Below are 26,603 nucleotides of genomic sequence, written 5' to 3' on the forward strand. Positions count from 1 at the left end.
ACAAATCCATAAACATTGTACGGCCAAGATTGGTCATTTCCAGATGTCTCGTCATAAAGTTTGCTTCACATTGCAGCAATATTTGGAATCAAATTCTACTAGTTAGCCATCTGTGCACAATATTATGATTCCCCTTTTCCCCCTTTCTTCCCTTTCTTAATTTTCCCCTCTGTCCCTAGTCTTTCCTTTTAAGTTATCATTTTTTTATACAACTTCCATTTTTGTATACCTGTTGTATACTTAGTTCGAATTTTTGAACTTTGACAATAATCTAGTTATATGTTTGTTATCATATGGTTCTTCTCATGGAATGGAAGTTTACTGTATTCTGTACTGTATTTGGATGGATGTTATATTTAAAATTAATAAAAAAATAATGAAACTGGAAAAAAAAAAGAAATGTCTTCCAGAATGTTCTGATTCTTCTGAATAGCAGATAATCTCTGGGATCTGCAAAATTCTGCAGACAACATACAGTGGTGGAAATAAGTATTTGATCCCTTGCTGATTTTGTAAGTTTGCCCACTGACAAAGACATGAGCAGCCCATAATTGAAGGGTAGGTTATTGGTAACAGTGAGAGATAGCACATCACAAATTAAATCCGGAATATCACATTGTGGAAAGTATATGAATTTATTTGCATTCTGCAGAGGGAAATAAGTATTTAATCCCTCTGGCAAACAAGACCTAATACTTGGTGGCAAAACCCTTGTTGGCAAGCACAGCGGTCAGACGTCTTCTGTAGTTGATGATGAGGTTTGCACACATGTCAGGAGGAATTTTGGTCCACTCCTCTTTGCAGATCATCTCTAAATCATTAAGAGTTCTGGGCTGTCGCTTGGCAACTCGCAGCTTCAGCTCCCTCCATAAGTTTTCAATGGGATTAAGGTCTGGTGACTGGCTAGGCCACTCCATGACCCTAATGTGCTTCTTCCTGAGCCACTCCTTTGTTGCCTTGGCTGTATGTTTTGGGTCATTGTCGTGCTGGAAGACCCAGCCACGACCCATTTTTAAGGCCCTGGCGGAGGGAAGGAGGTTGTCACTCAGAATTGTACGGTACATGGCCCCCATCCATTCTCCCATTGATGCGGTGAAGTAGTCCTGTGCCCTTAGCAGAGAAACACCCCCAAAACATAACATTTCCACCTCCATGCTTGACAGTGGGGACGGTGTTCTTTGGGTCATAGGCAGCATTTCTCTTCCTCCAAACACGGCGAGTTGAGTTCATGCCAAAGAGCTCAATTTTTGTCTCATCTGACCACAGCACCTTCTCCCAATCACTCTCGGCATCATCCAGGTGTTCACTGGCAAACTTCAGACGGGCTGTCACATGTGCCTTCCGGAGCAGGGGGACCTTGCGGGCACTGCAGGATTGCAATCCGTTATGTCGTAATGTGTTACCAATGGTTTTCGTGGTGACAGTGGTCCCAGCTGCCTTGAGATCATTGACAAGTTCCCCCCTTGTAGTTGTAGGCTGATTTCTAACCTTCCTCATGATCAAGGATACCCCACGAGGTGAGATTTTGCGTGGAGCCCCAGATCTTTGTCGATTGACAGTCATTTTGTACTTCTTCCATTTTCTTACTATGGCACCAACAGTTGTCTCCTTCTCGCCCAGCGTCTTACTGATGGTTTTGTAGCCCATTCCAGCCTTGTGCAGGTGTATGATCTTGTCCCTGACATCCTTAGACAGCTCCTTGCTCTTGGCCATTTTGTAGAGGTTAGAGTCTGACTGATTCACTGAGTCTGTGGACAGGTGTCTTTCATACAGGTGACCATTGCCGACAGCTGTCTGTCATGCAGGTAACGAGTTGATTTGGAGCATCTACCTGGTCTGTAGGGGCCAGATCTCTTACTGGTTGGTGGGGGATCAAATACTTATTTCCCTCTGCAGAATGCAAATACATTCATATACTTTCCACAATGTGATTTTCCGGATTTAATTTGTGATGTGCTATCTCTCACTGTTACCAATAACCTACCCTTCAATTATGGGCTGCTCATGTCTTTGTCAGTGGGCAAACTTACAAAATCAGCAAGGGATCAAATACTTATTTCCACCACTGTACAAGTCAGTTGTCTTAATTTATTCTGGTAAAAATGTTTTCCAGTTTACTTTTAGCATTTGATTTGCTTTATTAAAAATGTATTAAAACTTGGTGTTCTGGTACAGATTAACACAGGTAAACAGATTATATTAAAATAATTTTAAAAAATACAATATTGCACTGACCTTCTAGAGAATTCCTGGAATCAAAGGAGTTCAAGGAGAAAGTCAGTTAAGTAGAAAAGATTTCAACTCTCACGTCTTAAGCACCTTCCCAGCTGCTGGTTTCCATCAAGGGAACTGTATAACAGTGCTTAGTAAATAAGGTGAGTTTAAGCATAACTTCAAAATAGCAATTCACGCCCTCTCATATGTATGTATATTGATATGGCTGCTTTCTTTTGTTCCTTTGGGTTTCCAATTCAATCAGAATGACTGCTGTTGGGCTACAGTGCTGTGTCCCTTCATTCACAGCTATTCATTTTACATCCTTCCCATCCAAACTGAGCTCAGCCATCTCAGGGGGTCTTTTGCATATCCAGTTTGCTGAGATCTTTAACAGGCCTGTCTACAGTTCCAAAGTTGTAGGAGAGTATGGGAATTGGCATCTGATTAATAGCTTGTATCTTGTTCTCTAATCTAATATAATCTAAAGTGACATTTCTACATGGCTTTCTCCCTCTTAGAGTCCAGACAGTAACAGAAGAATATGCATACAATACAAATAGAAATAAAAAAGAAACTTAAAAAGATCTAAAAATTAACATTAAGTCAAAATCTTTCAAAATAATTCAGTTTTAATTTAAGCTAAGCTTTAGTAAAAGACCCCCTTAGTGACAGTCCTTGGTTTAACTCTATCCCAAATTTAGCTAATATGGACCTTAAATCGAGCCACTAGATGTCACCATTGCACTATGACTGAGAACCCCTCCAGGGATTCTGACCACTTCCTAGGCCTGACTGTCCTGAAGAGAAAAAAGATCTGTCCCAAGAACCAAACCCAGGACCTATGGGTGGCATTATCATCCAGTCACAGGGCCAGGCTTGAAATTTTGTATTTTTGATGAAAAAAAGGGGATATACAGTGGTGGAAATAAGTATTTGATCCCTTGCTGATTTTGTAAGTTTGCCCACTGACAAAGACATGAGCAGCCCATAATTGAAGGGTCATCCAATTTCGGCTCAGGCCCGCCCACCCAAGTGCACACACTGCAGCAGCCTTTTTTCACATGTTTTCTACTGTGTGAGTCATCTTGTAGCATACCACCGCAGACGGCACCTGTTCAGCTGATCTCCAGGCTCCAGCCCACCTACAGTGGGGGAAATAAGTATTTGATCCCTTGCTGATTTTGTAAGTTTGCCCACTGACAAAGACATGAGCAGCCCATAATTGAAGGGTAGGTTATTGGTAACAGTGAGAGATAGCACATCACAAATTAAATCCGGAAAATCACATTGTGGAAAGTATATGAATTTATTTGCATTCTGCAGAGGGAAATAAGTATTTAATCCCTCTGGCAAACAAGACCTAATACTTGGTGGCAAAACCCTTGTTGGCAAGCACAGCGGTCAGACATCTTCTGTAGTTGATGATGAGGTTTGCACACATGTCAGGAGGAATTTTGGTCCACTCCTCTTTGCAGATCATCTCTAAATCATTAAGAGTTCTGGGCTGTCGCTTGGCAACTCGCAGCTTCAGCTCCCTCCATAAGTTTTCAATGGGATTAAGGTCTGGTGACTGGCTAGGCCACTCCATGACCCTAATGTGCTTCTTCCTGAGCCACTCCTTTGTTGCCTTGGCTGTATGTTTTGGGTCATTGTCGTGCTGGAAGACCCAGCCACGACCCATTTTTAAGGCCCTGGCGGAGGGAAGGAGGTTGTCACTCAGAATTGTACGGTACATGGCCCCATCCATTCTCCCATTGATGCGGTGAAGTAGTCCTGTGCCCTTAGCAGAGAAACACCCCCAAAACATAACATTTCCACCTCCATGCTTGACAGTGGGGACGGTGTTCTTTGGGTCATAGGCAGCATTTCTCTTCCTCCAAACACGGCGAGTTGAGTTCATGCCAAAGAGCTCAATTTTTGTCTCATCTGACCACAGCACCTTCTCCCAATCACTCTCGGCATCATCCAGGTGTTCACTGGCAAACTTCAGACGGGCCGTCACATGTGCCTTCCGGAGCAGGGGGACCTTGCGGGCACTGCAGGATCGCAATCCGTTATGTCGTAATGTGTTACCAATGGTTTTCGTGGTGACAGTGGTCCCAGCTGCCTTGAGATCATTGACAAGTTCCCCCCTTGTAGTTGTAGGCTGATTTCTAACCTTCCTCATGATCAAGGATACCCCACGAGGTGAGATTTTGCGTGGAGCCCCAGATCTTTGTCGATTGACAGTCATTTTGTACTTCTTCCATTTTCTTACTATGGCACCAACAGTTGTCTCCTTCTCGCCCAGCGTCTTACTGATGGTTTTGTAGCCCATTCCAGCCTTGTGCAGGTGTATGATCTTGTCCCTGACATCCTTAGACAGCTCCTTGCTCTTGGCCATTTTGTAGAGGTTAGAGTCTGACTGATTCACTGAGTCTGTGGACAGGTGTCTTTCATACAGGTGACCATTGCCGACAGCTGTCTGTCATGCAGGTAACGAGTTGATTTGGAGCATCTACCTGGTCTGTAGGGGCCAGATCTCTTACTGGTTGGTGGGGGATCAAATACTTATTTCCCTCTGCAGAATGCAAATACATTCATATACTTTCCACAATGTGATTTTCCGGATTTAATTTGTGATGTGCTATCTCTCACTGTTACCAATAACCTACCCTTCAATTATGGGCTGCTCATGTCTTTGTCAGTGGGCAAACTTACAAAATCAGCAAGGGATCAAATACTTATTTCCACCACTGTAGATAGCAAGAGAAGTCTTGATATCTACAGTTTACACTTTATTTGTGTTTTCTATACTGTCTTTACTGATGGAAGGGCCAAGGTGGTATACAGACTAAGTCAAAGAGAGAAAGGAACACTAAATCTTCAAATAGGACAGCAATCAAACACACAGAGAACATCTATGAAGTTGATGCCTGAGAAATATATAGAAATAGCAAGGTGTGGTGAAGAGTGAGGGCAATTTGGAAGGGCTTCTCCAATGAAGATGACTTTGAAACTGTTTCACAGTGTCTGAGATTGTTATGAACGGGGCCTCCTACAGGTCAGTCACTTCCTCGTTTAGATCAGAAGTTCTCAATCCTGACCTCAGGACACGCCCAGCCATGCAGGTTTTCAGGATATCCACCATGAATATTCATGAGATAGATCTGCACACACTGCTTCCATTGGATGCAAATCTTTCTCATGTGTATTCATTGTGGATTTCTTGAAAACCAGATTGGCTTGGTGCATCCTAAGGACTGGATTTAGATTAATGAAGTTCAAATTCTCTTCAGACATCAAGCATAGGTCCAAGCATAAATCCTTAACTGACCATGAACCTCTTCTTTCTTGTAGCATTCACCCAAATCTGAGGTCCTCCATTTACTGCAGCGCTATAGCAACAGGTGGAGAAAAAGAGTGGGACTTTGCCTGGGAAATGTTCCAGAAAGCAACTGTTGCAGCAGAGGCAGATAAACTTCGATCAGCTTTGGCCTGTAGCAAGCAGCCCTGGATCTTAAACAGGTGGGGATGAATAACTGAAGGAGGAAGAAAAGGGACAAGTAGAAGGCAGACATATGCAGTCACTGTGTGGAATCTATTCTGAATTACTTCAGTCAGAGTGTACAATACACTCTAATTTAAAGTGTTAAGCCCTGTGAAAGTATTCTATAACTGGGCACCTCCATATAGGTGCCTCAAGGTCATGCACTAGAAGCTTATTCTGTAACAAAATCTGGACTGTGTTATGGTCTGTGCACTAAGGACTTGGGGCCAGATGCACTAAACTGAACGAGCCTTTAACGAGCCAAAAACGAGCCATTAACGAGCAAGTAGTAAACCCTAGCATGCACCAAACGCTAAAAATTAGCACTAACCCCTAGATTCTATATAGCATGCCTAGCGTTATGCACGGTTCTGCACGTAAATCTAGGCATATTCTATAACTACACATGTAGATTAATTGTTTTAACAAGCTATTAAGCGTTAATAACAGCTCTTAACAAGCACTAATTGGCAAAAATTAGATTTTATGCACGTATATTGCTAAGCATATTTTGTCATGTACTGCACCTAAATTCTAACGCATGCAGGCAAAAAGGGGCGTGGTTAGGGGGCCATGGAAATAGGTATTTTGTGGGCATTCCAAAATCTACACGCGTTATTATAAAATATGGGCTGGTGCGTGTAAATGTATGTGCAGGGATTTACACCAGCTTTTTGTTGGTGTAATGGATGTGCGCAGATTTATGCTTATGAACTATGCCTAAGCGTATTCTAAATATTGCATGTACATTTATGCACAGTATATTCATTTATTTATTTGTTACATTTGTATCCCACATTTTCCCACCTATTTGCAGGTTCACTGTGGCTTATATAGTACAGTAGAGGCGATCGCCAATACCGGTATGAACAAATACAAAGTGAGGTTATGGTAGAGTAATGATCAAGTGTGATAGACACATTGGGGATCATAAGGAGGAAGAGTTAGGTTATGTCCAGTACGAACTTTTATATTGTTGTGTTGCGGGGTTAAGGCATTTAGGTTGGATCATTAGGGTATGCCTTTTCGAACAGGTTAGTCTTTAGCAGTTTCCAGAAGTTTAGGTGGTCGTATGTTGTTTTCATGGCGATTAGTTGTGCATTCCATAGTTGTGTGCTTATGTAAGAGAAGCTGGATGCATAGGTTGATTTGTATTTGAGTCCTTTGAAGCTTGGGTTGTGGAGATTTAGGTATGTCCATGTTGATCTTGTTGTGTTTCTGGTTGCTAGGTCTATGAGGTCTGTCATGTATCCTGGGGCATTGCCGTAGATGATTTTGTGAACCAAGGTGCAGATTTTAAACGCAATATGTTCTTTGATTGGGAGCCAGTGCAGTTTTTCTCGTAGAGGTTTGGCGCTTTCGAATCTTGTTTTTCCGAATATAAGCCTGGCTGCTGTGTTTTGAGCAGTTTGGAGTTTCTTTAAGATTTTTTCTTTACATTCCGCATAGATTCCATTACAGTAATCTAGATGGCTTAGTACCATGAATTGTACCAAGTTGCGAAATATTTCCCTCGGGGAAAAAGGTTTCAATCGTTTGAGCAGGACCTGCCCTCAATTTTGAGCAATTTTGAGCAATACTAGGACTAGAGGGCATGAGTTGAAGCTACAGTGTGGTAAATTTAAAACGAATCGGAGAAAATTTTTCTTCACCCAACGTGTAATTAGACTCTGGAATTCATTGCCGGAGAACGTGGTACGGGCGGTTAGCTTGACGGAGTTTAAAAAGGGGTTAGATAGATTCCTAAAGGACAAGTCCATAGACCGCTATTAAATGGACTGGAAAAATTCCTCATTTTTAGGTACAACTTGTCTGGAATGTTTTTACGTTTGGGGAGCGTGCCAGGTGCCCTTGACCTGGATTGGCCACTGTCGGTGACAGGATGCTGGGCTAGATGGACCTTTGGTCTTTCCCAGTATGGCACTACTTATGTACTTATGTACTTATGAGCTTCCACATTGAGTGGAACATTTTCTTTGTAGTGGCTTTCACTTGGTTCTCTAGTGTGAGATTTTGGTCGATTGTAACTCTGAGAATTTTCAGGCTGTCTGAGATAGGGAGGGTGTAATCTGGGGTGGTTATGTTGGTGGGTTTGGTTGTGTTACATTGGGATGAGAGGATGAGAGTGTGTTTTTTCTGCATTAAGTTTTAGTTGAAATGCATTCGCCCATGAGTTCATGATGAGTTCGTGATTGCCTAACGCATGTTAATTTTAGGCGCCATATATAGAAACAGGTCCTAAGTTCTATTCTATCAACAGCACTGAAGAGTTGGACGTGGTTTATAGAATATCGATTGGCACCAGGACCTGCCCCCAATTTTGAGCACGAGGACTTACACCAACTGAAACCTGGTGTAAATTCTCATGCCTAAATTTGGTACAGATCTCCCGTATTCTGTAACACTGCGCACAAATTCCAGAAACACCCTTGATCTGTCCATGCCCCTCCCATGACTGCACCCACGCATGCAAATTTTAAATGAATGCCAATTAGCACCGATAATTGATTATTGGCATCCAATTATTGGTGCTGATTGGCTCATGTGCCAATTATATTGCATGTCTACATTTGGTTTGTGCCCAAATTTGCTCATGAAATTTTGAGTGCCATGTATAGAATTACAGTGTACACGACAATTTTCCATTTATAGTGTGCTTCATTCAAATTAAAATATTTCAATTTAAGTACAAGCAAAGAAAGGTAAATATCAATTTTGTTTTCCTTTCATGTACAAAAAAGGTGCATTATCAATCTCCCAAGTCACAACCTGGAAGCACCATGCCAACCCTTACTCATTGGGGGGGTAAATCTGTTTTGTGTCATTTTTCTAGAGAACCTGTTTGACACTTGATTCTCACTAGGGAGAGGGATTTTTTGTTTTTTTTCATTTGAAGTGGGTCTTTATTAAGAAGCCATCAGTCTACAACAGTGCAGTAAGTACAAGCTTTCACTCTATCAACATGTCTACACAAAACAAACAATTTATTAACTAATTAGTCTTATATCAACTTGTAAAATCCAATATCAAACATCCAAATAAGAATACCTGCTCAAGATACCTCCATTTTTAAGTTATAAAATTGGTAACACTGTAAACACTCTCCTCAAACTCTCCCCCCCCCCCCCCCCCCCCCCCCCCCCCACTGTTACCTAATGACTCAACCCCCTTTCCCCTCTCCATACCTTCACCTCCCATACCCTATTCTGAAGAGGGAATTTTTAAAATTTATACAAATCTTACCAGCTTATGGATACATTGTAACTGTGAGCCTGCAACTGAGTTGTCAGGGGCCAGCAGACGATGGGTTTTGCACCTGCTTTACAGAGAATGCACGTTCCGCCCTGTATGTCACGTGTGAGGATTTCAAAATTAAAACCTCTTACATCATCTGCTGACTCCTCCCTCCCCTTGCCCCATCCTGCCTCTTTGTGGTGTAGATTAAACCACTCCCCGTTTCACCTAGGCAACTGCTTTGTTCCATGGGTAAAATCTTTTGAAAATTATGTCCCCTTCCTTCCATTGTTAACTCCTCAGCTATCATTACTACTACTACTACTACTACTACTACTACTATTTAGCATTTCTATAGCGCTACAAAGCATACGCAGCGCTGCACAAACATAGAAGAAAGACAGTTCCTGCTCAAAGAGCTTACAATCTAATAGACAAAAAATAAATAAAGTAAGCAAATCAAATCAATTAATGTGAACGGGAAGGAAGAGAGGAGGGTAGGTGGAGGCGAGTGGTTACAAGTGGTTACGAGTCAAAAGCAATGTTAAAGAGGTGGGCTTTCAGTCTAGATTTAAAGGTGGCCAAGGATGGGGCAAGACGTAGGGGCTCAGGAAGTTTATTCCAGGCGTAGGGTGCAGTGAGACAAAAGGCGCGAAGTCTGGAGTTGGCAGTAGTGGAGAAGGGAACAGATAAGAAGGATTTATCCATGGAGCGGAGTGCACGGGAAGGGGTGTAGGGATGGACGAGTGTGGAGAGATACTGGGGAGCAGCAGAGTGAGTACATTTATAGGTTAGTAGAAGAAGTTTGAACAGGATGCGAAAACGGATAGGGAGCCAGTGAAGGGTCTTGAGGAGAGGGGTAGTATGAGTAAAGCGACCCTGGCGGAAGATGAGACAGGCAGCAGAGTTTTGAACCGACTGGAGAGGGGAGAGGTGACTAAGTGGGAGGCCAGCAAGAAGCAGATTGCAGTAGTCTAAACGAGAGGTGACAAGGGTGTGGATGAGGGTTTTGGTAGAGTGCTCGGAAAGAAAGGGGCGGATTTTACGGATGTTGTAAAGAAAGAAACGACAGGTCTTGGCAATCTGCTGGATATGAGCAGAGAAGGAGAGAGAAGAGTCAAAGATGACCCCAAGGTTTCGAGCTGAGGAGACAGGGAGAATGAGAGAGCCATCAACAGAAATAGAAAACGGGGGGAGCGGGGAGGTGGGTTTGGGGGGGAAAATGAGAAGCTCGGTTTTGGTCATGTTTAATTTTAGGTGGCGTTGAGACATCCAGACAGCAATGTCAGACAAGCACGCTGAAACTTTGGTTTGGATGCAAGGTGAGATATCAGGGGTAGAAAGGTAGATTTGGGAGTCATCAGCATAGAGATGGTAGGAAAAGCCATGGGATGAGATTATCATCTGATGAGTCACACTGGTCCACACATTCCCAGCCCAATTTAACTCCAATTTCTGTTCTCAATAAAAGTCCATTAATTTGCAATTCCTTTGTTTAGATATCTCCAGTATGCCTTGGATCCTACGAAAATCCGGAGGCAAGATGCCACTTCCACCATCACATCCATTGCAAGTAATGTTGTAGGACAGACTCTAGCCTGGGATTTCGTTAATTCTAACTGGAAGGAGCTTTTTTCACAGTAAGTACCCTGTTTCACATTATTACATAGGGCACAGATACTATACAAACAGAAGTATTTGTCCCAATCCCGTTCCTCTGGACTGCTATGGAGAAAACAGGCTATAGGTGTAGATTGTCCTTTCTGCTGGATGACGGAAACAATGACATCCATCAAGTGCAGAGTTGAAAATGAGGTTGTTGTCTCTTTGTCAATCAAGTCAATGCAATAACACCTAAGTAAACTGTGTTAGTCATTTTTCAGAAGGAGTAGAGGATTTACTACTACTACTACTTGACATTTCTAAAGCGCTACTAGGGTTACGCAGCGCTGTACAATTTAACATAGAAGGACAGTCCCTGCTCAAAGGAGCTTACAATCTAAAAGACAAATGTACGGTCAGTCAAGTAGGGGCAGTCTAGATTTCCTGAAAGGTATAAAGGTTAAGTGCCGAAAGCAACATTGAAGAGGTGGGCTTTGAGCAAGGATTTGAAGATGGGTAGGGAGGGGGCCCTGCGTATGGGCTCAGGAAGGTTGTTCCAAGCATAGGGTGAGGCGAGGCAGAATGAGCGGAGCCTGGAGTTGGCGGTGGTGGAGAAGGGTACTGAGAGGAGGGATTTGTCCTGTGAGCGGAAGTTACGGGCGGGAACGTAAGGGGAAATGAGGGTAGAGAGGTAATGAGGGGCTGCAGACTGAGTGCATTTGTAGGTAAGAAGGAGAAGCTTGAACTGTATGCGGTATCTGATTGGAAGCCAGTGAAGTGACCTGAGAAGAGGGGTGATATGAGTATATCGGTTCAGGCGGAATATAAGACGTGCAGCAGAGTTCTGAACAGATTGAAGGGGGGATAGATGGCTAAGTGGGAGGCCAGTAAGGAGTAGGTTGCAGTAGTCAAGGCGAGAGGTAATGAGAGCGTGCACGAGAGTACGGGTGGTGTGCTCAGAGAAGAAAGGGCGAATTTTGCTGATGTTAAAGAGAAAGAAGCGACAGGTCTTGGCTATCTGCTGGATATGCGCAGAGAAGGAGAGGGAGGAGTCGAAGATGACTCCGAGGTTGCGGGCAGATGAAACGGGGAGGATGAGGGTGCCATTAACTGAGATAGAGAGCGGAGGAAGAGGAGAAGTGGGTTTTGGTGGAAAGACGATAAGCTCGGTCTTGGACATGTTCAGTTTCAGGTGGCGGTTGGACATCCATGCAGCAATGTCGGATAAGCAGGCCGATACCTTGGCCTGGGTCTCCGCGGTGATGTCTGGTGTGGACAGATATAGCTGGGTGTCATCAGCATAAAGATGATACTGGAAACTATGAGATGAGACCAGTGAGCCCAGGGAAGAGGTGTAGATTGAAAAAAGAAGGGGTCCAAGGACAGATCCCTGGGGAACTCCAACAGAGAGCGGGATGGGGGTGGAGGAAGATCCATGAGAGTGTACTCTGAAGGTGCGGTGGGAGAGATAGGAGGAGAACCAGGAGAGGACAGAACCCTGGAACCCAAATGAGGACAGTGTGGCAAGAAGTAAATCATGATTGACAGTATCAAAAGCAGCGGATAGATCAAGGAGGATGAGGATGGAGTAGTGGCCTCTGGATTTGGCAAGGAACAGGTCATTACAGACTTTAGAGAGTGCCGTTTCTGTCGAGTGTAGAGGATGTAAGATAGGGATGCACGAGTACAGGCCCTGAGTGCTGCAAACAGGTCAAATGTTCTGATTATTTTTAATGAATATGCATGAGATAAATCTGCATGGATACTACCGCCACTGTATGAAATCTATCTCACATCTACTTATGTACTTCTTATGATAGAGGTCTATAAAATAATGAGTGGAGTGGAACGGGTAGATGTGAATCGCTTGTTTACTATTTACCAAAAATACTAAGACTAGGGGGCACACGATAAAGCTACAAAATAGTGAATTTAAAACGAATTGGAGAAACTTTTTCTTCACTCAACATGTAATTAAACTCTGGAATTCATTGCCAGAGAATGTAGTAAAAGTAGTTAGCTTAGCGGAGTTTAAAAAAGGTTAGGATGACTTCCTAAAAGGACAAGTCCATACACCATTATTAAAATGGACTTGGGGAAAATTCACTGCTTATTTCTAAGATAAGCAGCATAAAATATATTTTGGGGGGGGGGGGGGGGGGGGATCTTGCCAGGTACTTGTGATTTGGATTGGCCACTCTTAGAAACAGGATGCTGGGCTTGATGGACCTTCGGACTGTCCCAGTATGGCAGTTCTTATGTACTTAGCTATTCATTAGGGATATCCTGAAAGCCTGACCTGTTTGTGACATTTGAAGCCTGAACTCTTGCATCCCTAATGTAAGATATTAATTTGTAGCAAGAGAGTGTCTACAAAGAAAATAGCCTTGACAGTCACCTAATAGCTTAGCAGTAAAGGAGTTGTTCACTTTCATTGTGTTTTCCAGGGTGTGTCATTTTTAAAACCATCTTCATGGGGAAAAGTGTTTTCACTGCATAAATGGACTTTCAGGGTTGGGATTAGAACAGGGACTGAAACAACACATATACAGCTAGCGTTACTAGTGTATATTACCACACATCACTGTGTACTAACACCATTCATGCATGCTATTTTACCACAAGTATTTCAAGAAACTGGTTGTTAAAAGGAGGTGCAGTTTTCTGTGGAGGCTTTTTCCTAAGGCACTTTTTAAAGTGAATGCATGGGTATACATTCACTTTAAAAACGAATGCAAAACTCACAAGCTAAATGTGTGTGTGAACTTTGCAATGATGCAGTCAATGTCAAAATTGTTCTCACAGAGCACAGTTTTCCAAACCATTTCCCTGGTAAAACCAAGTTACGTACCTGTAGCAGATGTTCTCTGTGGGCAGCAAGATACAAAGTCCTCCTCACAGAGTCAACATGTTTGTTAATAGGCACCATTGTGGTGGGGGGGGGGGGGGGGGAGGAACTGGAGGATGTCCAGATTTCTGCTCTAGGTTCCTCCTCTGTCTTGAACTAAAGTGGAATGACTTCAGCCTTTTCCCTCACAAAGTCAATGAATGAGAGCTCCTCTGATGAGGATTTTCTTCTTTAATGTGGGGGAGGTGGGTTTGAAAGTAGGCCAGTTGAACAACCTGCTTCAGAGAAAACATCTGGCTCATTATGAGAGTCCCAGGAGTGCTCAGAGTCAGTGCTAGAATGTACTCCAGAGGAGAAATCTGGTCTCTACCTTTCTCGATCTACTGACCAATGTCAGGTCCAGGCGTGGTAGTCAAGACACTGAAGATCTCTGATGCCTCAGTGAATCTTCCTCCCTTGATGTACTAGAAATTGACAGTGGTGTGGCAGAGAATGAGGTCTTGGGGTCGATGCCTCCCCTTCAAGCAGTGCATGAATCTCAAGGACTAGCTGGATCTCTCTCTGCATCGACATTGATGGTGTCAAATCTGCACCATTGTGCTGAGCAAATAAGGTTTCCATCCACTCATCAAATCTCCTCATGAGCTGCTCCTCAAAGGTTGCCATCAACAAAAGCAAAGAGAAAGCAATAGGACCAGCTATAAATTACCGGGGAGTATTGGAAGCCAGGATCAGGCCCTTGGAAGCTGTTGCATCCTCTCCAGGACCAAGGAGCATGAGCACTCCACATGTCATAGGCACTTCGAGGACACCATCAAACAGTGTCTCAGTGCTCTCAATACCATGCTCCAATAAGGTGCAATGTCAATGTGCACTGTCCTCCAAGCTCACAAAAAAAGTGCAAATTTGTGTAAGAAAATACCTTGATTAAGGTGAGCTTTAGTGGTTCACATCTGACTGCTCTGCAGAAAGGTAAAGTCTGAGGTGGTCCTGATCAGAGCAGATGGAAAGTGTCACATATGGGCTGTGGATCAACTCAGAAGATTTGAATGTATTTTAGGCCAGAGAAGCTTCTTGTTCAGGCTCTGTGGGTGTCATCATCCGTGCTGTGAGGCAGTGGCGTTCCTAGGGTGGCTGACACCTGGGGTAGCGCGACCCCCCACCCCCGGCGAAAGGACACCCCCTCCCCCGGGTGCATTTTTACCTGCTGGGGGGGGGGGGGTGCCACGCGCCTGTCGGCTTCACTCGTTCCATGCTCCCTCTGCCCCAGAGCAGGAAGTAACCTGTTCCGGGGCAGAGAGAGCACGGAATGAGTGGAGCTGACAGGCGCGCGGCACCCCCCCCCCCCAGCAGCATGCACCCGGGGCGGACCCCCCCACCGCCCCCCCTTGGTACGCCACTGCTGTGAGGGCTTGCTATCCTGCTTATACTCAGAGAAATAATTGAACTGGGCTCACTGACTATTTGAAAACTGTCCTCAGTGAGGCTGGATAAAAGAATGCCCAGAGTTCCATAGGGCATGGGAAGAGATCCCCAGGATGTGTTATGGATGAGGTTGCAAAACAAAATGCACTAAAAGGCCCTTTTACTAAAAGATTTTGAACACTTAACACTCAGTTAACATGTGGAAACAGCAGGGGCATAGCCAGACAGCCAATTTTGGGTGGGCTTGAGCCCAAAATGGATGGGCATGGAATTCAGCCCCTCCTGACCCCCTTCTGTTCTTCTCTCTGCATTCTGCCTCTCCCCCTAACCTCAAACACAAAATATGAAATACCTGAGCTGGTGGGGATCCCCAAACTGCACAGTTGAAGATTCCTCCTCCTTGGGCAGCCAGTTCTCTTCCAAACAGCAGATAGCAGCACTTTGACTTGAGCTGATGCCAGTTGGGTGAAAACTGAGCGTGGGCAGAGGAGCAGGTGTGTGGTGCCAGCTGCCCCTTGGAAGAGCATTGTCTGCCTGAGGAGGAGGAAATCTTCAGCTGGTGAGGATTTGGGGATTTCCACCAGCCATAGCAAGATTGCCCCAATTTTGGGTGGGCCTGAGTCTAAATTGGGTGAGTCAAAGCCCACCCAGGCCCACCTGTAGCTACGCCACAGGGAAACAGGCTACTGTGTGACTGTGTTAAGGGGTTTTGTGGTAGTTTGCCTGTTTCTGTATGTTAAACCATGTGTTACTGAATTTTTTAGAATTTTTCTGTCGGGGGGCATGGCATGGGCAGAGTGGGTGTGGAAGCATTATCCAGATAGCACATTACATTTACCACATGCTAAAGGGTTAACATGAGACCATGTACCATCTCCTAAGTAGGAGGCACTCAGGGACTCTCTTACAGCGCGGCAATAAGCCCAATGCGGACTTACCGCTTGCTATTCTGGGACTACCGCTGGCCCAACATGGCTGCCAGCGGTAGTTCTGGGTTGAGTGTGCGCCATTTCCAGGGGGAACCCAGCGGTAATTGAGCATTGCTGCGTGCGGCCCAGTTACTGCCATGTTACCGCTGGAGCCCTTACTTCCACCTCAGTGGGTGACGGTAAGGGATCCCTGCCGCATGGCCATGCGGTAAGACTTTTCTTACCAAATGGCCATTTTGTTTTGGGGGCTTTTTACCCACTGTGCTAAAAAGGGCCCTGGCGCGTGGGAAAAATGGCCCCTGCTGCTACCACAGGGCCCTTTTTCCCCCTAGCTTGGTAAAAGGACCACTGAGTTCTTCTGTATTAGCAGGGAGCAAGTTAACTGCGTTAATCTGAATGTTAAACGCATGACCTTCTTGAGGCAGCGTTAATTTTTGACTTGCCGTGTATTTAAATTCTGCATTATAACATGTTAAACCCTAAACTTAACAGATTTTAGTTGAAAGGTCCCTTAAATTGAGTTTTCAAATTTATGTACCTGCACCTAGGCGATTTGTTTGAAAATGGCTTTCTTATATAACTCATAGCATTCTGAGCAATTCTAGATGACCCCCTGTAGTCGACAGTTAATACAAAATCCCATGAATTCTTTTCTTATTATCGTTATTATTATATTTTTGATAAACTGCCTTTCTTTGGTACAGCCAAAGCAGTTTACATGCTACATACAGACAGGTACTTTCACTGTTCATAACAATATCTTAAAACTGTCCAAATCTGCTAAGATTCCCCCATTTTCCATCAAACAAATCAGTTCTGATGGTATCCTTTTACTTCCAGGTATGGTGGAGGTTCTTTCTCCTTCTCTAACCTTATTACAGGAGTGACACGGAGATTTTCCACACCGTACGACCTGAGGCAGGTAAGGCCCGTCCTGTCTGTGACTGGATGTCCTGGTTAAAGGGTTCTAGACTAGAGTCAATGGTTGATCAGGCATTGTAGTGCACTAGGGTTGTCTGTCCCCCATACTGCTTCCTGTCTCCCCATGCTGCTTCCTGTCCCACCCTCAGCCTCACTTCCTGTACTGTAGTGATGGTGATGTAAGTTTTATGCCTTCTAGGGCACATCGAAAGCGGGGTAGAAGAGGTTTCACTTTTCAGCCCCTATTGAAGATTAAAAATATTAATGGAAACAGAGGGGAAAGTTCACTCAGGGTGATCAGAGTTTTTTTTTTTTTTTTTAATGTTTCTGTTCTTTTCTTATTTTATCCCCAACTTCTGCAGCTGGAGCAGTTCAAAAAGGACAATGAGGCAGTTGGATTCGGTTCTGCTGCTCGGGCATTGGATCAGGCACTGGAGAGGACCAAAGCCAATATAAACTGGGTGCAGGAAAACAAGGAGACTGTACACAAGTGGTTTATTGCAGAGGCAGGAAATTCAGCACAGTGTTAAAATACTTCCAGTCACCCATTGCCAAATATCCCTGAGCTAAGAGTGGATGAGAGGTCCCCAGAAAATTTCCTCTCTGTACTGAACTCAGGTGAAAAGCTGAAGCCTTCACTCTGAACTTTAATCTCCAAGATTAAAGCAGAATCTCTTTCTTCTCCCATTCACATGTTTAGCATGTGTGAACTGTGTCCTTTAAAAAAAAAAAAAAAAAAGATTTGAATGCCTACGTGTCTTTTCTAATACCCTCCCATCTCTATATATAAAAGGCAACACCAACGTTCTATGAAGCCTCCAACCGGAAGTGTGAAGGGGGAGAGATATCCGGTTTCCCCATGAGTGTCTGCCCCGCCCTCGCTCTCTCTCTAACACAAACAGTGAAGGAAAACAGCAAAGCAGGAAATCAAATCGCTCTCTCTGTAACAATGAAGGACTCAGAGGGGGGAGGGGAGAGAGGGCAGGAACACACACACTCCCACATGCACACAGAAGAAAACCTTGCTAGCCCCCGTTTCATTTGCATCAGAAACGGGGCTTTTTTACTAGTCATTTATAATAACTACCTTATCTCCAGGCCCACACATGTCACATAATAAACAAATTGCATCTTTGTATATTTTCCGCTCTTATCCAAAGAAGCATTTCAACTTGACTGATTTGTAAGGCCAGCCAGCTTCAAATGTAGCCCATTGGGTACATGCTGTTCAAAATATAACACCATGCACCCTTAGAATGAACAAATATATTTTGTCAAAAAAAAATCATTTTTTGCTCAATAACTTGAAAATTTCTTCTGGTGCTCATCTTCCAATGTGGTATATAACAATCTCATGGCTCTGACCGCAAGTAGCACGCAAATGCATGCGAAATAGGGCATTACCTATTCCTCCCCAATGCTCCGCAAACCCTAATGCCAGCTCTGAGCTGGCGTAGGGTTTGCTGTGGGGCAGCACCAATATTTGGTGCGCTGCCCACTAAACATGGGGGAGGAATAGCTAATGCCCTATTTCGCATGCATTTGCGTGCTACTTGCGGTCAGAGCCATGAGATTGTTATTTCACATGCTCACTGGCTCTGATCATGGGGAGGGAGCAAAAACGGGCGCTAGTATGGCACTAATCGCCTCTAGCGCTCGTGTTTGCTTCTGATCATCTGGGCATCAATGGTTGTCTCCGAACACAGCTTTAAATAAATAGGTCTTAAGGACCACCTTAAATTTGGGGAATGATAATTCAAGATGAAGCATAGATGTAAGCTCTCTTGAGCAGGGACTGTCCCTCCCCGTGTTTAAACTTGTACAGCGCTGCGTAACCCTGGCAGCGCTATAGAAATGCTAAGTAGTAGTAGTAGTAATGAGTTGTATAGAGTTGGAGCCACACAGTAAAAAGCTGATTGCCTCATGAGAGGACAGCAAAGGAATGTGTAATTGTCGATCATTCAATGACATAAGTACATAAGCACTGCCAGGCTGAGAAAAGACCAAAGGTCCATCAAGCCCAGCACTACAAAGTCTATTGAACTATTACAATAGACAGATACAATGGAATTCCTGTGGAAAGAATTCTGTGAGTAAGAGGCAATACCTTATGTTGAATATGATGACTTATTGAGAGCCAGTGGTTTTAAATAAAAAGAGGAGTGACGTACAAGAGCAGAAGACGACTTTTCAACCCAGGATTTCAAAATAGAAACAATCAGTCACCCAAAGAAGGGGAAGCTGTTCCCAATTTTAGGACAGAGGAGGAAAAACTAATAACTGCAAAAAACTTCAGTGGAGAAGTAGTAAGGGGTCCCTTGTTTCAAGGTAGTCCATTAGGCAGCTTTTAACCCCCAAGAGCTCACAGAAATATTTATTTTTCTCCTGATGTTCTTGCCTCTTTCACTTAGGACATGGACATTCTTTTCCAAGGGGTTGGTGATCTCTGGGGGAGGGGGGGGGAGGGAGATGGAATTAGTATCATTCATTATCCTTTCCTTAATGTTTTTAGTCTCACACATTAATCCAATGATCTCTAATGTTTCTCAAACCTCACACTAACACTATCTGCTTTTGTCTCACCTAGAATGTAAACTGCACTGAACCCTGGAAAGGGGATATTAGCGGTAAAATTGATTTGATTTTAAGGCCCACATTTCACCAAAACTAATCAAAGACTTGCATGAGAGTGCTCCAATGAACTCTATTGCAGTTCGTGCTTTGAGGAAGTCTTCCTTTTCTAAGGTTGTACAGTATCAAGCAAACATTCTTTTGGTACAGCATCATGCCATTCAATTCCTTCATCTATGTCTGTGATCCTTTTCTCTGCCTGTCTGTTCTGTAGGGTTAGGTGTTTCCTAAAGTGCTGGGTGAACTTTTGATTGAACTTGATCTTTGGGATATTCTTCCACGTGGACTCTCTCTCTCTCTCTCTCTCTCTCTCTCTCCAAGGGAATATTTATTTATTTATATTCAACTTGATATGCCACCTATAAAAAGTACAATAGTTTCACTACAATACTTTCTCTGGTAGTTAAGATCCTGTTTGTTACTTCTTCCTCCTCCTGTGGCTTGTAGGAAGGTGTACCAGAAGTGAGTAGAAGAACAGATCAGAACCTCATTCTGCAGATTGTAACTGTATGCTGTAAAGCTCCCTCTGAACTTACTGCCAATAATGTCATTTCTTCTCATAGTAACATAGTAGATGACTGCAGAAGAAGACCTGCACGGTCCATCCAGTCTGCCCAACAAGATAAACTCATATGTGCTACTTTTTGTGTATACCTTACCTTGATTTGTGCCTGTCCTTTTCCGGGCACAGACCATATAAGTCTGCCCAGCACTATCCCCGCCTCCCAACCACCAGTCCTGCCTCCCACCACCGGCTCTGGCACAGACCGTATAAGTCTGCCCAGCACTATCCCCGCCTCCCAACCACCAGTCCCGCCTCCCACCACCGGCTCTGGCACAGACCGTATAAGTCTGCCCAGCACTATCCCCGCCTCCCAACCACCAGTCCCGCCTCCCACCACCGGCTCTGGCACAGACCGTATAAGTCTGCCCAGCACTATCCCCGCCTCCCAACCACCAGTCCCACCTCCCACCACCGGCTCTGGCACAGACCGTATAAGTCTGCCCAGCACTATCCCCGCCTCCCAACCACCAGTCCCGCCTCCCACCACCGGCTCTGGCACAGACCGTATAAGTCTGCCCAGCACTATCCCCGCCTCCCAACCACCAGTCCCGCCTCCCACCACTGGCTCTGGCACAGACCGTATAAGTCTGCCCAGCACCATCTCCGTCTCCCGCCACCGGCTTTGCCACCCAATCTCGTCTAAGCTCTTTAGGATCCATTCCTTCTGAGCAGGATTCTCAGTAATGGGTTTGTTTTTTTTACAACACCACTACTTTATCTCTACTTTATCTGAATGTCGTTTTGAACCCTGAAATGACAAATTCCTTTCTCTATCAGAGAATCCATGACAGGTTAGCAAAGAATCTGTGAGATTTAGCTCTGGAGCACATCAAGCTTTCAAGAGCTATCCTCTCTTCATCAGATCAGAAACAGAAATATTTGGTTTATATTAAATTATGTCAAACCTCTTGAAATGCAATAAAGAATGGAATGACATTTCGTTTGGGGTTTCTTCATTAAATGAAACGCACAGACAGAGGTCTTGCTCTGGGTAGTTAGTTGATTTCTCTGAAACTGTTCACTTGTTGCTCTCTGTGGTCACTGCTCATGTTCTAGTTCCCTATATTTACTGTATCTGCAGTAAATCACATAGACTGATTTTCCTTAGCTCAGTCTTTTGGGCTGCCACAGTGAGATCTCACCACGAGAAAGTGAGGATAAAATTTCTGTGCTTTTTGATGGGTCAATTTAATTGGGAAGCTGACTGGAAGATATTCAAAGCAAGTTAACCATCTGGGACTGGACACCAATTGGTAAACTTGCTTAGATATGGCGATCCGATCATTTTCAGTGGCATTTTACCTGTTAGTGGCACTAAAAGTGATCAGTTAGCTTGGATTGGAAGCTGGTTACGTTGGGGGTATTCTGGAGGCATTTCAGGGGCAGAGTCCTGTTAGCTCCCAATATTCAAAGCTAGCACATAAATAGGACCATAGCTGTCCTATCTTTATGTATTAACCCATGGTTGGTAAAGTCTGAATATTTATTTATTTATTTATTAGGATTTATTTACCGCCTTTTTGAAGGAATTCACTCAAGGCGGTGTACACTAAGAATAGATCAAACATGAGCAATAAACAATTACAGCAGTAAAAATATTCAAAAACAATACAAAGTATGGCATGGTATACTATTTACAATGTCAACACAATACGTAATAGAACATTATAGGTGATAGCGAAGGGTAAAGCAAAGATGTAACATATAGAAGATAAGAAAGTAGGAAGAGTTAGAAAGTAAGGTGATTGATTTAAAGAAAGTTGCACATGAGGTCAAAGAAATGGTTAAATGTTATCTCAGCTAGGGTAGGAGTGGATAAACATGTCCTGCTGCAGTATATACAACCTGAGTACTCCTTGTGTGTGTGAGTGAGACACAAACTCTTCTCACTCGTAAACAATCTCCTAAACACTACAACGGTTACCTCCAACAACACAGACACCCCATCAGCAACTAATCTCGCGAAATACTTCAATGAGAAAATCATAAAACTCCGACTCATAATACCTACCAATATAACGGACTACACAAACATCCTTGAATGTCTAGACCCAAAACCCGGGGAATACCCAGCAGATCGATTATGGACCAACTTTGACACGCTCTCATCAGATGAGATCTCACATTGGCTCGGAAAATACGCCAAATTGCAATGCAAATTAGACATTTGCCCTACCAGTCTAATAAGATCGGCACCCAAACAATTTAAAACAGACCTCACGAACCATGTAAATCACAGACTGCAAAATGGGCTCTTTCCCACAGAAAAAGGAAACATCCTACTTACCCCGCTTCCAAAAGATGCTAAGAAAAGCTCAATAGACCTAACTAACTATCGCCTAGTAGCATCTATTCAGCTCATAACCAAACTCATGGAGGTTATAGTGATGAAACAACTTACTGAATACCTAAATAAACACTCAATTCTGCATGAGTCTCAGTCGGGATTTCGATCAAATCACAGCACCGAAACTGTCCTAGTGTCCGCAATGAACTCATTCAAACAAGCAATTGCAACTGGCAATAACATACTCCTCCTACAATTTGACATGTCCAGTGCCTTTGACATGGTTAATCATGGAATACTATTACATATACTAGAATACTTCGGAATAGGAGGTACAGTTCTCAAGGTTCAAAGGATTCCTGACCACAAGATCATACCAAGTAACAACGAATGCAGATAGATCACCCCCATGGATACCTGACTGTGGAGTTCCCAAGGATCCCCCCTCTCACCAACCTTATTCAACCTGATGATGATACCATTAGCCAAACTCCTAGCCAATCAAAACCTCAACCCTTACATATATGCAGATGATGTCACAATTTACATCCCGTTCAGACATGATCTAAATGAAATCACCAACGAGATGAACCAAAGCTTCCGCATCATGCACACCTGGGTGGATGCATTCCAGCTGAAACTCAACGCAGAGAAAGCACAATGTCTTGTACTCACCTCACAACATAATACAAAAAAATGTCTCCATCATTAGCACACCATACTGTTCTCTTCCTGTTTCACAAAACTTGAAAATTCTTGGAGTTACCATTGACCGAAACCTCACTCTCGATGCCCACGTGAAGAACATGATGAAAAAGATGTTCCACTCCATGTGGAAACTCAAAAGAGTAAAACCGTTCTTCCCGAGACATGTCTTCCAAACCCTGGTACAATCAATGGTAATAAGCTACCTGGACTACTGCAATGCAATGTATGCTGGCTGCAAAGAACAGACTATCAAAAAACTCCAAACAGCCCAGAATACTGCCGCCAGACTCATATTTGGAAAAACTAAATATGAAAGTGCAAAACCCCTAAGAGAGAAACTTCACTGGCTCCCACTTAAGGAATGCATTGCGTTCAAGATCTGCATGATGGTACACAAAAATCATTCACGAAGACACCCCGATCTATATGCTAAACCTTGTGGACCTACCTCCTAGAAATGCCACAAAATCTTCCCGCAAATTTCTCAATCTGCACTTCCCCAGCTGTAAAGGTCTAAAATACAAGCTGATGTATGCCACTACCTTCTCCTACATGAGCACGCAGCTATGGAATGCATTGCCCACAGACCTAAAAACAATCAAGGAAATAACTAACTTTCACAAATCTCTGAAGACATATTTCTTCAACAAGGCCTACAAAGAGAACCCATAGCCCCAACAATCCACCTCACCAATCCATCCAATTATGAAAATCCACCTTCTAAACTTACCCACCCAATCACTTCCTTCTGCTTCCCTCTACCTAATCTCTACTTATTACTAATTGTATTTGATATCCTGGAATGACAATATCATAACTAAACTATGTAAGCCACATTGAGCCTGCAAATAGGTGGGAAAATGTGGGATACAAATGCAATAAATAAATAAATAACAAGTTAGTTACTTCTTCCAGTAAAGGCCTGGTTGAAGAGCCAAGCTTTCACCTGCTTCCTGAAGTAGAGATAGTCTTGTGTTAAGCACCCTTGGGAGGACTTTAGTGTCTTTGGCGGTGTGTGGAGGATCATCCTATTCTTCAGATACTCGGGGCCATTTCCATTCGGACATAGAGTTTTAAATTTAGCCCTGTAATGTACTGGTAGCCAATGAAGTTTTTGCAAAAATGGTGTGATATGGTCACGTCGCTTGAAACCTTCTATGAGTCTTGCTGCTGCATTCTGAATCAACTGGTGCTGGTGCAGGCCCTTTGTAGTCAGACCATTGTATAGTGCATTGAATATTGACTTAACTGGGCAAGCACTAGCTGGCTTTTTAAAAAATGGCTGGCTGATGATATTCAGCCAGTGGCGGACAGCATTTTTTGTCCACCACCGGTGCCAAAACTGGAAAATCATTGCCGGGTCCTGTGTGGGCTTTAGCATTGAATTTCTTGTATTTTAAAAGCCGGCTAGCACTTGCCCAATTAAGTCAATATTCAGAGAACCAGTCATGGGCTAGTACATAAAGATAGGACCGCATAAATATCTGTCCTATTTATGCACTAAGGAGCCCTTTTACTAAAGGGTTGGCATGCCAGTTTGATTTGTCCTTGCCATTCTCAGGGCACAGACCATAGAAGTCTGCCCAACACTGTTCTTGTACTAAAAGTTCTGAAGCTAATGTTGAAGCCCCTTAAAATTTACACTCCAACCCATCCATATCTATTCAGTGGCGATCAGGGCACCGACAGACTTGTGAGTTCTTGTACCAAGTACAGTGCTGCTGAGCCCGGTACTCGGACCAGGTTCTGCTTGGCGGCTGGACAACCCCGGGTTTCACCTGCGCTAACTGCCATTCCCCAGAGGTTGAGCCCCTAGGTGCGGGCGACCTGCAGGACTTACGAGACGGAGCTGAAAGCGGGGTGGTGAACGTATCGGCCAGGCAGGCAGCAGGCAAGAGAGTGATCCAGGTACAGGCAAAGTCAATAGGCAGACAGCAGGCAGGGGATTAATCCAGGAATAGGCAATGTCAAAAGGCAAGCAGCAGGCAGGGGAGTAATACAGGTACAGGCAATGTCAACAGGCAAACAGCAGGCAAGAGAGTAATCCAGGCACAAGTAAAGTCAGTAGGCAGGCAGCAGGTCAAGAGGGTAATCCAGGTACAGGCAAAGCCAGTAGGCAAGCAGCAGGTCAAGAGAGTAATCCAGGTACCGGCAAAGTCAGTAGGCAGGCAGCAGGTCAAGAGAGTAATCCAGGTACAGGCAAAGTCAGTAGGCAGGCAGCAGGTCAAGAGAGTAATCCAGGTACAGGCAAAGTCAGTAGGCAGGCAGCAGGTCAAGAGAGTAATCCAGGCACAGGTAAAGTCAATAGGCAGGCAGCAGGCAAGAGAGTAATCCAGGTACAGGCAAAGTCAGTAGGCAGGCAGCAGGTAAAGAGAATAATCTTGGTACAGGCAAAGTCAGTAGGCAGGCAGCAGGCAAGAGAGTAATCCAGGTACAGGCAAAGTCAGTAGGTAGGCAGCAGGCAAGAGAGTGATCCAGGTACAGGGAAAGTCAGCAACGAGGGACAAGTAGATAAGAAGCAAACTACTGAGCAAGTAACACCTACCAAAGTAGAAGCCGAAGCATGGAGTCCAGGAAGAGCTCATCTGATAAAGTGCTGGTGTCTGACATCAGCAGGAACCAGCAGGGAGAAGGAGCACAGCCATAGGACAAGAGCAGGGGAAGGAGGAACCGGAAGACCAATAGGAGAGAAGCAAGGGAAGCCAGGCAGAGGGAGAGCAGATACAGGTGGGTGGAAGCAAAGTAATCAAGGAACCTGGAAGCCAGGCAGAGAGAGAGCAGACACAGGTGCATGGAAGCAAAGCAATTAAGGAGCCTGCAACCACTGCTCTTTGAACAAACCCAGAAAGGAACTACACACACCTGGTTCAGTGCAGTGCCAGTCAAGTGTGCGTGTCAACGGGACCCCACGCAGCTCAAGGACGCTGCTTGCATTGAGTTAGGAGGCATGATAGGCACAGACCGTAGAAGTCTGCCCAGCACTGGTTTTGCTTCTCAATTACCGGTGTTGCCACCCGATCTCCGCTAAGATTCCATGGATTCATTCCTTCTAAACAGGATTCCTTTGTGTTTATCCCACACATGTTTGAATTCCATTATCATTTTCGTCTCCACCACCTCCCGCAGGAGGGCATTCCACATATCCACCACCCTCTCCGTGAAAAAATACTTCCTGACATTACTCCTGAGTCTGCCCCCCCCCCCCCCCTTCAACCTCAATTCATGTCCTCTAGTTCTATTGCCTTCCTGTCTCCGGAAAAGGTTTGTTTGTGGATTAATACCTTTCATATATCTGAACGTCTGTATCATGTCACCCCTGTTTCTCCTTTCTTCCATGGTATACATGTTCAAGTTGGCAAGTTTCTTCTCGTATGGTTTGCAGTGCAAATTCCACACCATTTTTGTAGCTTTTCTTTGCACCGCTTCCAGTCTTTTTACATCTTTCGCAAGATACGGCCTCCAAAACTGAACCCTATACTCCAAGTGGGGCCTCACCAACAACTTGTAGAGGGGCATCAGTTACAAATTGTCCAGGATGCAGCTGTCCGGTTAATCTTTGGATTACACAGATATAACTCTGTCAAAGTATTTTTTTTAATTGTACTTTGCACTGGCTTCCTATGGAAGCTCAAATGCCTTTTAAAGTAGGTGTAGCAGTTTTTAAGATAATGATTGGTGATGCCAAGTCTTACTTGTCTGAATTAATT

General features: G+C 44.1%; 1 protein-coding gene across 2 annotated transcripts in view; it reads left to right on the plus strand.

The window, feature by feature from the left end:
* Positions 1-26,603, plus strand: part of LOC115459872 (aminopeptidase Ey-like) — a 327,255-nt gene that overhangs the window by 95,587 nt on the left and 205,065 nt on the right. The window contains exons 17-20 of one of the 2 annotated variants that reach the window (XM_030189684.1): positions 5,557-5,724; positions 10,480-10,620; positions 16,625-16,706; positions 17,068-17,522. The exons of the other annotated variant lie outside the window; for it this stretch is intronic. Coding sequence (XP_030045544.1) covers positions 5,557-5,724; positions 10,480-10,620; positions 16,625-16,706; positions 17,068-17,235 — 559 coding nt within the window. The 3' untranslated portion in view covers positions 17,236-17,522. Of the gene's footprint in view, positions 1-5,556; positions 5,725-10,479; positions 10,621-16,624; positions 16,707-17,067; positions 17,523-26,603 lie in introns of those variants that run through there. 2 annotated transcript variants of the gene reach the window in all.

Source organism: Microcaecilia unicolor, chromosome 1, assembly GCF_901765095.1.
Source record: "Microcaecilia unicolor chromosome 1, aMicUni1.1, whole genome shotgun sequence".
NCBI lineage: Eukaryota > Metazoa > Chordata > Amphibia > Gymnophiona > Siphonopidae > Microcaecilia > Microcaecilia unicolor.